Genomic DNA, 12,151 nt, shown 5'->3' on the forward strand with positions numbered 1-12,151 from the left:
CTTTTTATTTGTCTCCATTAGCACCCACATTGAAGGCAGGTATGGATTGTACTAATCCCCATTTTGGCTAGCAGTGAATTAGAAAAAAATAGTTGTCTATTCAGTAAACATTATACTTCTGTAATACAGTACTCGTGAGTGGAGCTCAGAGTTCTAGAATTGCATGCAGAGGCATAGCATTAAGGATTCATTATTTCTCCACTACATGCTCAGTCAATGCTTTTCTCTTTCCTAAATATCCACCATGCAGCTAATTAACTTGAATCCTCTTAAGATATGTTAATAATGTTCATACATGCCTGATCCCCAAACCTACATACGATAATGATCTTATCCACACAGGATAGGAAGTTTGAGACTTAAATAAAATAAACAAATGAGTAAAGCTGTGTATGCTTTGTCCTAATGATCTGTGTTAAACATTCAGAAGCAAATAAAAGAATATCAACATTTATTTGTATACATGCAGAAATTATGAATACTTAATTAGTACACCCATCTGTTAATTAAAGTCATAAGCCAATGTGGGGTACTTTAGCATTTGATACCTGTGGCATTACACTGGCTAAAAAAAAAAATCACAAATATCAATCACCAGTTAATTTACTAAGCACATGGAATTGCTGGCCTTGAGAGGAAAGGAAAGCAGAACATGGACAATATATGAGATAATGGATGAAGTCATACCATAGGCTAACCTACAAAGAGCTACTGGATTTTATTAGCCATGGGCTTTTAATTTTCAACTACACACACATTTTCAATGTCATCTGACAGTGGAATTCTTCCCCTCCCTCTCCCATTACTAAAACTAGCCCATCAAAATCAGACATTCACTTTAGCATCTACTACTGGACATGGAGCTGTTCGGAAGGTCAAAAGGTTTAAGTCAGTTAAACTTTTCCACAAGCAAAAATCATGCTACCATGCTGAGAAGACGGTACAAACATATCCCGACCCGGGGAATTCTATCGACAAACTGATTCTTCATCATTCAGTGATACTTTAACTCCGTGAGGTCCGTCTCTCTGCTTCACCATGCTTGTTATAACTGACAGTACAAGATACCATCTCAGTATGAATATGTGATTCAGATAATATCCACCTTTCACTGGGCATTTCACAATGACCTATTTAAAGTCTACTACAACAACAATGGTGGTAGATGCTGACATTAGTTAAATAGCATCACAGAGGACTAAACACAGTGGTAGCAGCATTGCAAAGGACTAAACCCATTATATGAACGTCAACAAGGAGCTCTGTGATTGGACATCAATAGGAAAGGTTTCTCCATAAGGCTGAATTTTAGAAAGGAAGTGGCTCCTTATTTCCCTATTTTTTTTACTCCTGGCTTGGGGAGAAAATCCCTTTTTTGATTTTTATTCCTGAGACTGAAGGGTGATTTCACTAACAGGCCAGGGATGTTGCTCCCCTTTCCCACATGTTACATTACATGTTACTGAGTTGCCAGATGATCCCTTTATTTTGTGTAAGTCATGTCTTTCATTACTCTCTCCTTTTAGAGATCAATGGCAAAGTCTGAGATCTGCTTCCTGCGACTGGAGACCACACTTAGCATGAAAGGACAGGGATAGAGTAAGGGTAAGTCCTCTTTCTCCCTCAGGAAGGCCAGAGGATCCCCATATTTCCCCCCTCAATACCTATGAGCTCTCCTATCACAATCACAATCCTTCTGTCCAGTGAGGACAGGATAGAACTCATCAAATCTGCTCCTTAATTGGCTAAAGTGGCCACTGCTGAATGACTTCTTTTTGTTTGGGGGGTGAATATGCTGCTAAACATTATTATCCCGTTAGCCCATGAAGCAAGAAACCTAGACTGGGATCTGAAATTGAATCTGAATATGTAACATTAGGGTTACCATATTTCAACACTGAAAGAAGAGGACACTCCATGGGGGCCCCTTCCCCACCCCAACTCCGCCCCTTCCCCGCCCCAACTCCACCCCTGGCCCTGCCCCAACTCCGCCCCTTTCCCGCCCCCATTCCAACCCCTTCCCCAAAGTCCCCGCCCCAACTCCGCCCCCTCCCCTGAGCACCCCGCATTCCCCCTCCTCCCTCCTGCCCCCCGGGCTCCGGCTGCTGCTGCGCTGGGGAAGTTGCTTCGGCCCCCGCCGCGGTGGAGAGCGGCGGGAGCCAGGAAAGTTGGAGCCCGGGGAGGAGGTGGCTGCGCGCTCGGATGCTGCCACCGCCGCCTCTGTGCCCCGGCAGACCGGGGGAGTTGTTAGTTTTGCTGCAGCCACTCGCACTCAGGGTCCCCCGAGCATCTTTTGGCCGAGCGCTACCGGCAAAGCTAACAACTCCCCCGATCTGCGGGGGCACAGAGGCGGCGGGCGGCATCCGAGCGCGCAGCCGCCTCCTCCCCGGGCTCTGGCTGCTGCTGTGCTGGGGAAGTTGCTTTGGCCCCGGTGCGCGGTGGAGAGCGGCTGGAGCCGGGAAAGTTGGAGCCCGGGGAGGAGGCGGCTGTGCGCTCGGATGCTGCCCGCTGCCTCTGTGCCCCGGCAGATCGCGGGAGTTGTAAGTTTTGCTTCAGCCACTCGCACTCGGGGTCCCCTTACCATGCCTCCCTATTTTCCCGGACATGTTTGGCTTTTTGGAAATTCCTCCCAGACGGGGATTTGAAGACCAAAAAGCCGGACATGTCCGGGAAAATCCAGACGTATGGTAACCCTATGTAACACATCAGGGGAGAGCAAAGGTCGTGACTGAAGATCTTTAAAGAACTTTCTAATGGTGGACATATAAAAAATGTTTCTTTTCAGAATCTTTACTCCCAGGTGCTGTACCAAAGCATCATGGCCTAGTTATTCACTATCCATGCTCAACCAACAACTATTCTGCGTCTGGTAAAACACCATAGCATAATATACATTCAGCGCTGATTAGTACAGTGAAATCTGTACAGGAGGCTATCCTTATTAGGCACCCACATGTCTTAAGAGATTGTCCTAAAGTATCCCCAAATGTACTAAGTACCATTCTTCCCCACCTTTAGTAGAAGACCTCCCTCCTTAAACTCCAGATTTTTTTACAATCCCTCGAGTGGTTATTTAGGGCCTGAGCCAAAGCCCATTTAAGGCAATGGGAGTCTTCCCACTGGCTTCAGTGGGATTTGGATCAGACCCTGAAAGCTGGTTTCATTGTGATTAGACAGGAGCTCATAGGACTTGAATGAATGACAGGAATGCAATGATGACAGCTTCATTGGGAGCAGACCCTTGCATTATTTGGACTCTTTAAACTATTTAGCTGCTTGTGTTTCCATCTTTTTTATATCTGGAGCAGGGGTTACAAACACCAGCACATACTTGAGAGATCACAAGAGGACTGGGGAGAACTAGTAAAATACAATATAAACAAGAAATGGGTGGAATCTTTTATAAATTCTGTGCAAGGTATAAATAGTTCAATGGCCTTAAAGTCAGTATTATTAATTACAAATGGAGCCTTGGTGCATTGGTTATTTAGTTTTAAAAAGTTTAAAGTTTGTGTTAGCTAGGCCCCAAATCCTGAGTCATATTAAGCAACATCTGAATTTGAATAATTGCTGTTGGTGTTCAAGTATCAATGAGTAGCAGTTCAAAGGTTTATGATTAGACATGATAAGCCTGAGAGTAGAAAAATTTTAGAAATTCCGATATAATAGGAGAAAATTGGATTTTTAACTCTTTAACTTAACCCTGCACCTAAATTGACACTAGTTCCCTTTAGAAATCCTTGTCAGCTTTATTAAATACCTACAGCATTTCCAATCACAATTGCAGGCTATTCTCAGACTATTTAATTTCACATTAATAGCATGTGCCATATGGCTTTGAGATTTACTTTGGGAATCAGAATATATGAACTATGTTCTCTCACATGCACTTATTTAAGGATTTTAAGGAACAAGTCTGAGTTAAAGAAATCATCTTTCTAGATCGGTAAAATCGTTTAAAAAATCCAAACAAACAACCACACCGAGCTTTGTAAATGTTAAGTTACTCTTGTTCTGGGAGACATGGCTTGTCAGAAGGAAACATGCTAGGTTAAATTTAAAGTGCTTTTTTCTCTGGGTCTGGAAGTGTGAGGGTTTCTGGAGCAGATTTTTTCCGAGGTCGGTCTTTGGGAACTGATAGGAATTCAGGAGCATCTGAGGACAGAGGAGTGGATGGAGCACTAGAAGGAGCACTACGGGTTGACGAAGGCAGGGAAATGTTAGAGATAGATATTGCAGGTGGGAAAATCCCAATTTTCTCGTTGGTGGCTTCCTGAGTTGCACGTTCAAATTCTCGGACTTCATCCATTGTCATGTCTTTAATGAGAAGAAAAGAAAGACAAATGGAAAGTTAGAACCATTTCAAAGATGATTTCAGTAGCACCATTGCAGCGATTGCCATCAAAATCAAAACCAAAGGGTGTGTTCTCATCCCAGTGTGAGGATTCATGTATTGAAATTCCACTAGAGTTAATAGGAGCTCTGGCCAAAGTTTTCATAAGAGGTCACTGATTTTAGGTGCCTGGTTTGACACACCATTAGGCCTGATTTTTAGAAGTGCTGAGCACCCATAGCATATTGAGTCCCTAGGCAGAAGAGAGTGCTTCATGTCTTACAACAGGAGCTAGGTGTCTGAAATTGGGTATCCAAAAATGAAAGCACACAGAATGAACGGCCACTTCTGGAAATGTGGGCTCGTGTGGAAGGTCTTCCCCACACAAAAGGCCTCATTCTCCACTACTTTGAATTCTGTGAAGTTGTTTACACCTGTGGAATTATGAGATCAGAATTGGTAGCATTACACACCTACTTTGCACAAGTGTAAATGATTGCACAAGCTGCAACGTAATGGAGAATCAGGCCCAAAGAATGCTTCCCTGTTACTAGAGAAAGCCTTCTCATGCGGAGGTGAGCAAATGTATCTGTCACATAGACACTACTGCACAAATCCACAAGAGGGCAGAGTAAGCCCAGAATAACATGTTCCAAACAGCAATACAATTTTTTTTTAATAAAATCCTAAACCAGGTGTAACTCTTCTAGTTTTTCTGTACAAACTCAGAATTCAGGGCAGGTTCAGCAAAAGTTCAGCAAATCTTTTTTCAAACCTAGCATTGCATTTGGAGTGTCATGCAGGGGTTTATTGCTACAACTCAAAGCAAAATTCAGCTGTTTCAGATGAGTTTCACTTTGAGTTTGTAGGTTAATTTGAAGGAATCTCAGCAAGAAACTTAGCGGATGTAAACCCACCAGAACCAGCACAGAAAACAGGCTCACACAAAGCTCCTGTAAACCAAAATGACTGAGTTTTGCACAGCTCCCGTCCCCAGCACTATAACATATGTAGTCAGTAAGAAATATGTTTCAAGTACTGTAAAACTTCCTTATAAACATTCTTTGGAGGTTATATTATAAGTGATGATAGATCCATAGGATGCATATTTAAAGAAAGCTCAAGAGAGGGGTTTGTTTGCATTGCTATGATGTATTTCTATATTACTACTACTGGCCTCCTATGCTCCTTCACACAGTGTATGTCCACACAGCAGCTGCGAGGTGTAGTTCCTAGCTCATGTAGAAGTACATGCGCTAGCTTGGCTCGAGCTCTTGCACTAAAAACAGCATTGTGGCTGTGGCAGCATGGGTGGTGGCTTGGGCTAGCTGCATGATACAATCCCACCTGACCCCACAGGGTTTGTATTCAGGCAACTGGCCAAAGCTGCTGCCCATGCCATTGTGGTCACAAGCTTTTTAGCGTTCTAGCTCAAGCAGAGCTGGCACATGTACATCTACCCAAGCTGGGAACTACACCTCCCAGCTGCTATGCAGACATACACTAAACAGCACATTAACGACATGCCACGTGATACTCAAAACCCACACAGTAGGAGGAGAGAGAAAAACTGTCCTCATAGCCATGTGAGGATGGAGCTATGGGGCTAAATACACTCTTTGTTATACCCATAGTTATATAACCCAGGGATGTTGTAATAAAGTTTATTGTATTCCTACAGTGGAGGGGATATAAGCTACCCTTCATTTTCTCCTTATGGTTGGATGCCATCTGGTTAAAATGAAAAAAACCCCACATACTAGCTATACACTGTGACCCCCTTATTTTAATGTGACACAGTCGTGTGTATGTAGCCTTGACTGTAGAATGTTTCATGACGCTGTTGTGTGAAATAGGCTTTATGCTGTATTGTAGAATCCTATAAAATAATCAAAGCCCCCATTCAGTGACAATTTGCCTGCTCCCCTCTGAACCGACTTTACTGTTCCAGGGGCTTTTTCTATCTACAGGCAGCTCCTGTTACTGGGAGTGGAGGATATTTTAGCCATATTCACCCTTGAGGTAAATGGGTGAGGTAAGCTAATGAGCTCAAGGGAGCCCACCCATTTACACCAGAGATGAATTTGGCCCAGTTTTGCTGATTTACATTTTGCTTAACTTATGTTATGTTGCAAGTAGTGTTTCTGCACTTAGGGCCTGATCCAAAGCCCACTGAAGTTAATAGGCGTCCTTTCATTGACTTCAGTGGGCTTTGGATCAGGCCTTTAACAATGAAAAATAAAATAAAACATGGCTTCAGTATGGGGAAAGATGTAGAGAGGAAGATTCCCCAATAACATGCCATCAGAGTGGAAGGTGGACCAATGAAAGTCCTACCATGAGCTCCTCCCAATATTGGCAATTTCAGAGGCAGAAAGGGAGCACTCACCCTGCCTGAACTTAATATTTGTTTTTTAGTCTATGCTTGCCTCAAATCCATCCCCATGCTAGGGTGACCAGATAGCAAGTGTGAAAAATTGGGACGGGAGTGGGGGTTATAGGGCACCTATATAAGACAAAGCCCCGAATATTGGTACTGTCCCCATAAAATCGGGACATCTGGTTACCCTACCCCATGCTGATATGCACTCAAGTAAAACCAATCCTTACCCAGAGCTGCAAAGGACTCAGAAATATGTGACTTCATTCTGTCATTTTCTTTTTATTAATAAAGGCCAAATCCTGCCCTGACCATAATGGTAGTTTTGCCTAAGTAAGGGCTGAATAAGCACCACAGGCTTTTTACCAAAAGCCCATAGGGCCAAATCCTGGGGTCTTTAGTCCGAGGCTGATTCTGATCTCACTTACTGGTGTAGGCATCAGGAATAACTCTGAAAAGTCAATGGGAATTCACCAATGTAAATCTAGAGTTGCGCCTGCGCAAATTTGGTGTAAGAATCAGGCCCTCACTGTTTACTGAGAGAAAGTCCTTCTGAAGTCATTGGAAGCTTTGATTGAATAAGGACTGAGTAAGGACTTCAGGATATAGCCCTTAACGACTAACCCCGACATTGTTATTTGGGCAAAGCTGTTATTCACTCCCATGGGATTTTGGCCTGACTAGAGATGCCAGAAATACCAACATTTTAAAACAGAAATGTCACTGTATCTCCTTTCAGGCTCCTAGTTTGTAGCTTATCAAGGGCAACACTGCAAATGATCTTGAAGACAAGTGGTACAATTTCAGCAGCCCCACAGAACTTTTCCACTCCCCATGTTCCTGGCTGTTTGACAAATGACATTTGAACACTGACATGGCTTTGAAACAATCAGAAATAATTGGATGCCAAACCTGACATTGCTTGATCTTTCTCCTACTAATATTCCTCTTTGTGCACCCAACAGAACTTTGAGGATTTTGTTCTCCTGGAAGAAGGAGAACCTGACCCTATCCTCTCATAGCTCAGTGGGCGTTTGGGATGCAAAAAATGCAGGATTACACTCTAAAGGGAGTGATTCCGATTCCACTGAATGTCAAACCTCCCGTTAACTTCAGTGGCAGCAGGATCATGCTTAAAGAAGGCCATTCTTCTTTGATTTGTGAGTGCACATTAGGCGAGGGTGGGCAATATGTTTTAAAAAACTACATACACTTGATTTGGCATGGCTCTCTATTTCATCCACAGTAGATGAATGTTGATTGCAAACTTTAATGTTGGTTTTTTCATGCATATTTTTCTCGAATTCTCGAACATCATCCATAGTCATATCTGCAAAAAGTTCAAAACGTTGGCATTTTCCATTAATTCACTGCAATCTTTAATAAAAAGGAAGGTGCGAGGGATAGATGGTCTTTCAGCAGAAGCCAAAGAAGGTTTAAAAAAAAAAGCAGGGAGCCAACTACCTTTATGAAAGGTGACTCATAAAGGTAGTTAAACCAGCCAAGGAAGGTGTAGGAAGGTTACGTCAAAGGGAGTCATAGAACAGGGAGGAGTGGAAAACGTTTAGGAGTATCTATGTGAAGTGAGCTAGGCAAAAAGTGTTGGAGTGCAGGCTTTTCTACAGGAAAGATCTTCTAAAATGACTTTAGAGGATCCTCCGCACTAACTGACAGATATTAAGAAATATAAGGATTTACTTACCTTTCTAGGAACTTTCTAAGAGAATTCTATAGCATTATCTTTAATATTGCATGGTATGTTTCAAAATAAAAAGCAATCTTCACTGCTGAAGCATACAGCTGCAGTTTCAGAAGCTAACACACAATCACCATGCTGAATGGTTTACCAGTCAATACCAGTAATAATTTTGTAGCCTCAGACCCTTGGAAAGATTATACAAGTCTGACGATTCAGGCCAATCCTGAACGTCAGGAAAAGATATAATTGTGTGGGTATGTCTGACGTTAGCATACAGCTATGAAATAAAATGGTATGGGATGGAATTGCAATACATGGAAAGTCTGTTGAACGTTTTCTGCCCAACTTGTATGATTTAAATTTTACTTTATTAGAGCACTATACTTTCATATTTCCATATGTACCATTTCCAATAAAGAGACGATCACTGAAGTTTAGACAGGAGTTACAGAGAATGTAGCAATTTATCACCTGGTCAGTAATTAACTTGAGTAGAAATTGGGTTTGGGCTCTTGCTGCTCAAATTTTTCTCAAGTGTTTTGTGTGTCATTTGGATTTATGACTTGCCATTTGTTATATGGTACGAGACTCTTGCTTCATTTAACAAGAGCATGCTTTTAAGGAGATGCAGCACTTATGCTGTTATATCAGCAACAGAGTACAATACTAGATAAAGTTTTCACCCTTAGTGGATCCTTTCTCAGTGAGAATGAAGGACTGCTTAGCACTGATCAAAATGAAACATATGGAATAACTTTGAATGACCCATTCATTTAACCTACTCTTTTTCCTATTACCAGAAATGAAAAAGAAATTAATAAACAATGTAAATAGCATGCTAAAAAGCATTTTTGCCAAGCAAAGGATATGCTCTTTATTAGTAAAGTTTTGAGTTAATAATACAGTGAAGAAATTAGTTTTAATTCATGATAAAGCTAAATACATTTCAGTAAAATCAGTGATAACACACATTAATACTAGAGTCAGTAAAATCTGCTATTTTCCTTTTTAGTAGTTGAGTTTTATAAACAGTGGGTCAAATCCTCAGCTGGTATAAATTGGTGTAGCTCCATCAAACTGATTTGTCTCTTTTGAACTAATTTATACCATTTTAGGATCTAGCCCAAAGGTTTTAGCTTTAAAATAACACATGCATTGAAGGGACACTGTCAGTTTAAAATGTATATTTTTGAAAAACTTTTCCTTCCTTATGTTACTAGTAATAGTGAAAGAACTTTAAAAATTTAAATGTACTTTTTACCATATTGTATGATTGTTTACTTGTGCATTTTACTCAGTTTGGTCAGTGAACCAGTCACTGTCCAGTCAATTTCACTTGCAGATTCTCATGCTTTAGTACAATTCTGCAATACTTGGATTGCAAATAGTGCAGGGGAATATTTAAATTCTCCTCCAGGCTTATTTAATTTTTTTAAAATAAAACTTTCCTACTAATATCCTAGATTTTGGGCCTAACCTGCCTGACAGAGTCCCTTTAAAAACATACTACATGGTATCATAAAAACTCTGGTACCGAAAGTGAAAACCTAAATGATAACCATGCACATTAATAATTTGCTTATTTGTGCAAACAGTCTTTTTTTGACAGGGTGGTTTTGGGGGTAGAGTACGGAAATATGTGGTTAAATGTTTTCCCCTTGGTTTTTCTTTTTTAACTTTTGAGTATGTGCTTAAGTGCTTTGCTGAACAGGAAGGGATTACTCACATACTTAGTGCACACACTTACACGTTTATCTGAACTAGGGCACCAAGGTTGGTGTTTTCCGAATCCTATTGATAGAAACTCTCAGTGACAATCTCACCCACATTCACCCACAACTGTGGGTGCAGCTGAACCAACATAAATAAAAATTTTCCACTTGTAACGGCTATCCTTCAAGCATGATTTCTGATACAGATCCTGTACTATGCCTGATTCTGGAGTCCTAATTTAGGCTTAAAGCTCCTTTTGAAGTAAAAAACCCACATCCTCAGAGGGTGTATACCAGGGGTCGGCAACGTTCGGCACGCGGCTCGCCAGGGTAAGCACCCTAGCGGGCCGGGCCAGTTTATTTACCTGCTGACGCGGCAGGTTCGGCCTATCGCGGCCCCCACTGGCCGCGGTTTGCCGTCCCGGGCCAATGGGGGCGGCGAGAAGCGGCGCAGGCCGAGGGATGTGCTGGCCGCGGCTTCCCGCTGCCCCCATTGGCCCGGGACGGCAAACCGCAGCCAGTGGGGGCCGCGATAGGCCGAACCTGCCGCGTCAGCAGGTAAATAAACTGGCCCGGCCCGCTAGGGTGCTTACCCTGGCGAGCCGAACGTTGCCGACCCCTGGTGTATACTGATGTTGCGCCATTAAAATTAATGGACTTATGCTGATTCACTCCAACTGAGGACCTGGCCCTGGAAAGTTCTGGCTGTGTAAAAATTGCAAGATTGTTTTCTGTCATGCACCAGTCTTTGAGCTTGTGCTAGAATGGTATGCTGTAGTTTAAACAAAGCTAACCAGATTCTAATTTTTCTTTCTTTTTTTTTTAAAAAGAGGATAAATTTCAGAGAGCACAGAAACAGATGGGCTGGCCTTAGTAGGGACCTACTAATCACTATGTGGGCTTGATCCTGAAAGCTGCTGTGCATGCCAGCCCTGATCCTGAAAAGCCCTTAAGCATATGAGTAATCCCACTGAAGTCAATGGGATTACTCATATGCGTAAAACTAAGCATTTATTTAAGTGTCTTGCTGTATCAGGGCTAGAGAGGTCATTCAAAAAATTACTGGACTGATCCCATATATGGGGGTGGCAGGGGGAGGGGATGGAGATATGTGGATCTGCAAAGGTAAAAGTCCTTGAACAAGAGTTTAAAGCTAGATGCTTCCTTTCATCACATGGTGTAGCTCCATCTTCCACATCTCAGCAGTATCTGAGATTAGACAGGAGATGGAATCTGAATGCCGTGAGCTGAAAAATACACCATCCCATGCATTAGATTACTATGGTTTTGCCAATGGGAATTGGGTTTACCTAGTATCTAATAATCCACATGTGATTCAGGAACAATGAAGAGAGGTAAAAATTAATCCACAAACTGCAGATTTAATTTGACAGTTAAGAGTGTCATTATATTCCAGAGAGAGGTATGTTCTGTGCAAAGAATGAGGAGTCTGGATCTGGCTAGCTGTCAATGCATTGTTAATGGCCCATCACATCAGTATCCCTGTAGCACCTGGAAATGATGGGTGCTAATTCTGGCTCAGACACTGACTCTTCCTGTGGTCAGCTCACTTAACCTCTCCCGCTTCGTTGTCTGATCTGTAAAATGCAGATACATTTCATAGTCTGTTAGGAGGATTAATGTTTGCTTTGAAGATTATAAACCCTAAACAGTGTTATCCAAGTTCTTCTGAATCTTGTAGCTCTCTTCTGTTGTATTTGCTGATTCCCTCCTTTATTTTGGAGTGATTTCTTCTTTTGTGTCACTAATATACAAGTGAGCCCAACTTATCTTAATTATGATCTTTGTGGCAATCTGCTTGTCTCCTTCCTCTCCCTCCTGAATTGTCTTCTCTTGCCCCCAAGATATTGTGACTCAGATATCTCCCTGCTTATTCCATACATTTGACTTCATATATTACTCTTGTGTGTGGTATTTTATCAAACGCTTTCTTGATGTCCAAGTAAATCACAGCCTCCCACTGATATTTCTTTGTGTCACTCTTGAGTGAATACCATCCAATTTGT

The 12,151-nt window shown here is 42.0% G+C and overlaps 1 protein-coding gene across 1 annotated transcript in view; it reads right to left on the reverse strand.

Moving 5' to 3' along the window:
• Positions 1-3,898: 3,898 nt before the first annotated feature.
• The window catches only part of PITPNC1 (phosphatidylinositol transfer protein cytoplasmic 1), a 192,532-nt gene continuing 184,279 nt past the window's right edge, over positions 3,899-12,151 (reverse strand). Inside the window, 1 exon segment of the mRNA XM_065415045.1 lies at positions 3,899-4,317. Coding sequence (XP_065271117.1) covers positions 4,058-4,317 — 260 coding nt within the window. The 3' untranslated portion in view covers positions 3,899-4,057.

Source organism: Emys orbicularis, chromosome 13, assembly GCF_028017835.1.
Source record: "Emys orbicularis isolate rEmyOrb1 chromosome 13, rEmyOrb1.hap1, whole genome shotgun sequence".
In the NCBI taxonomy this organism is placed as follows: domain Eukaryota; kingdom Metazoa; phylum Chordata; order Testudines; family Emydidae; genus Emys; species Emys orbicularis.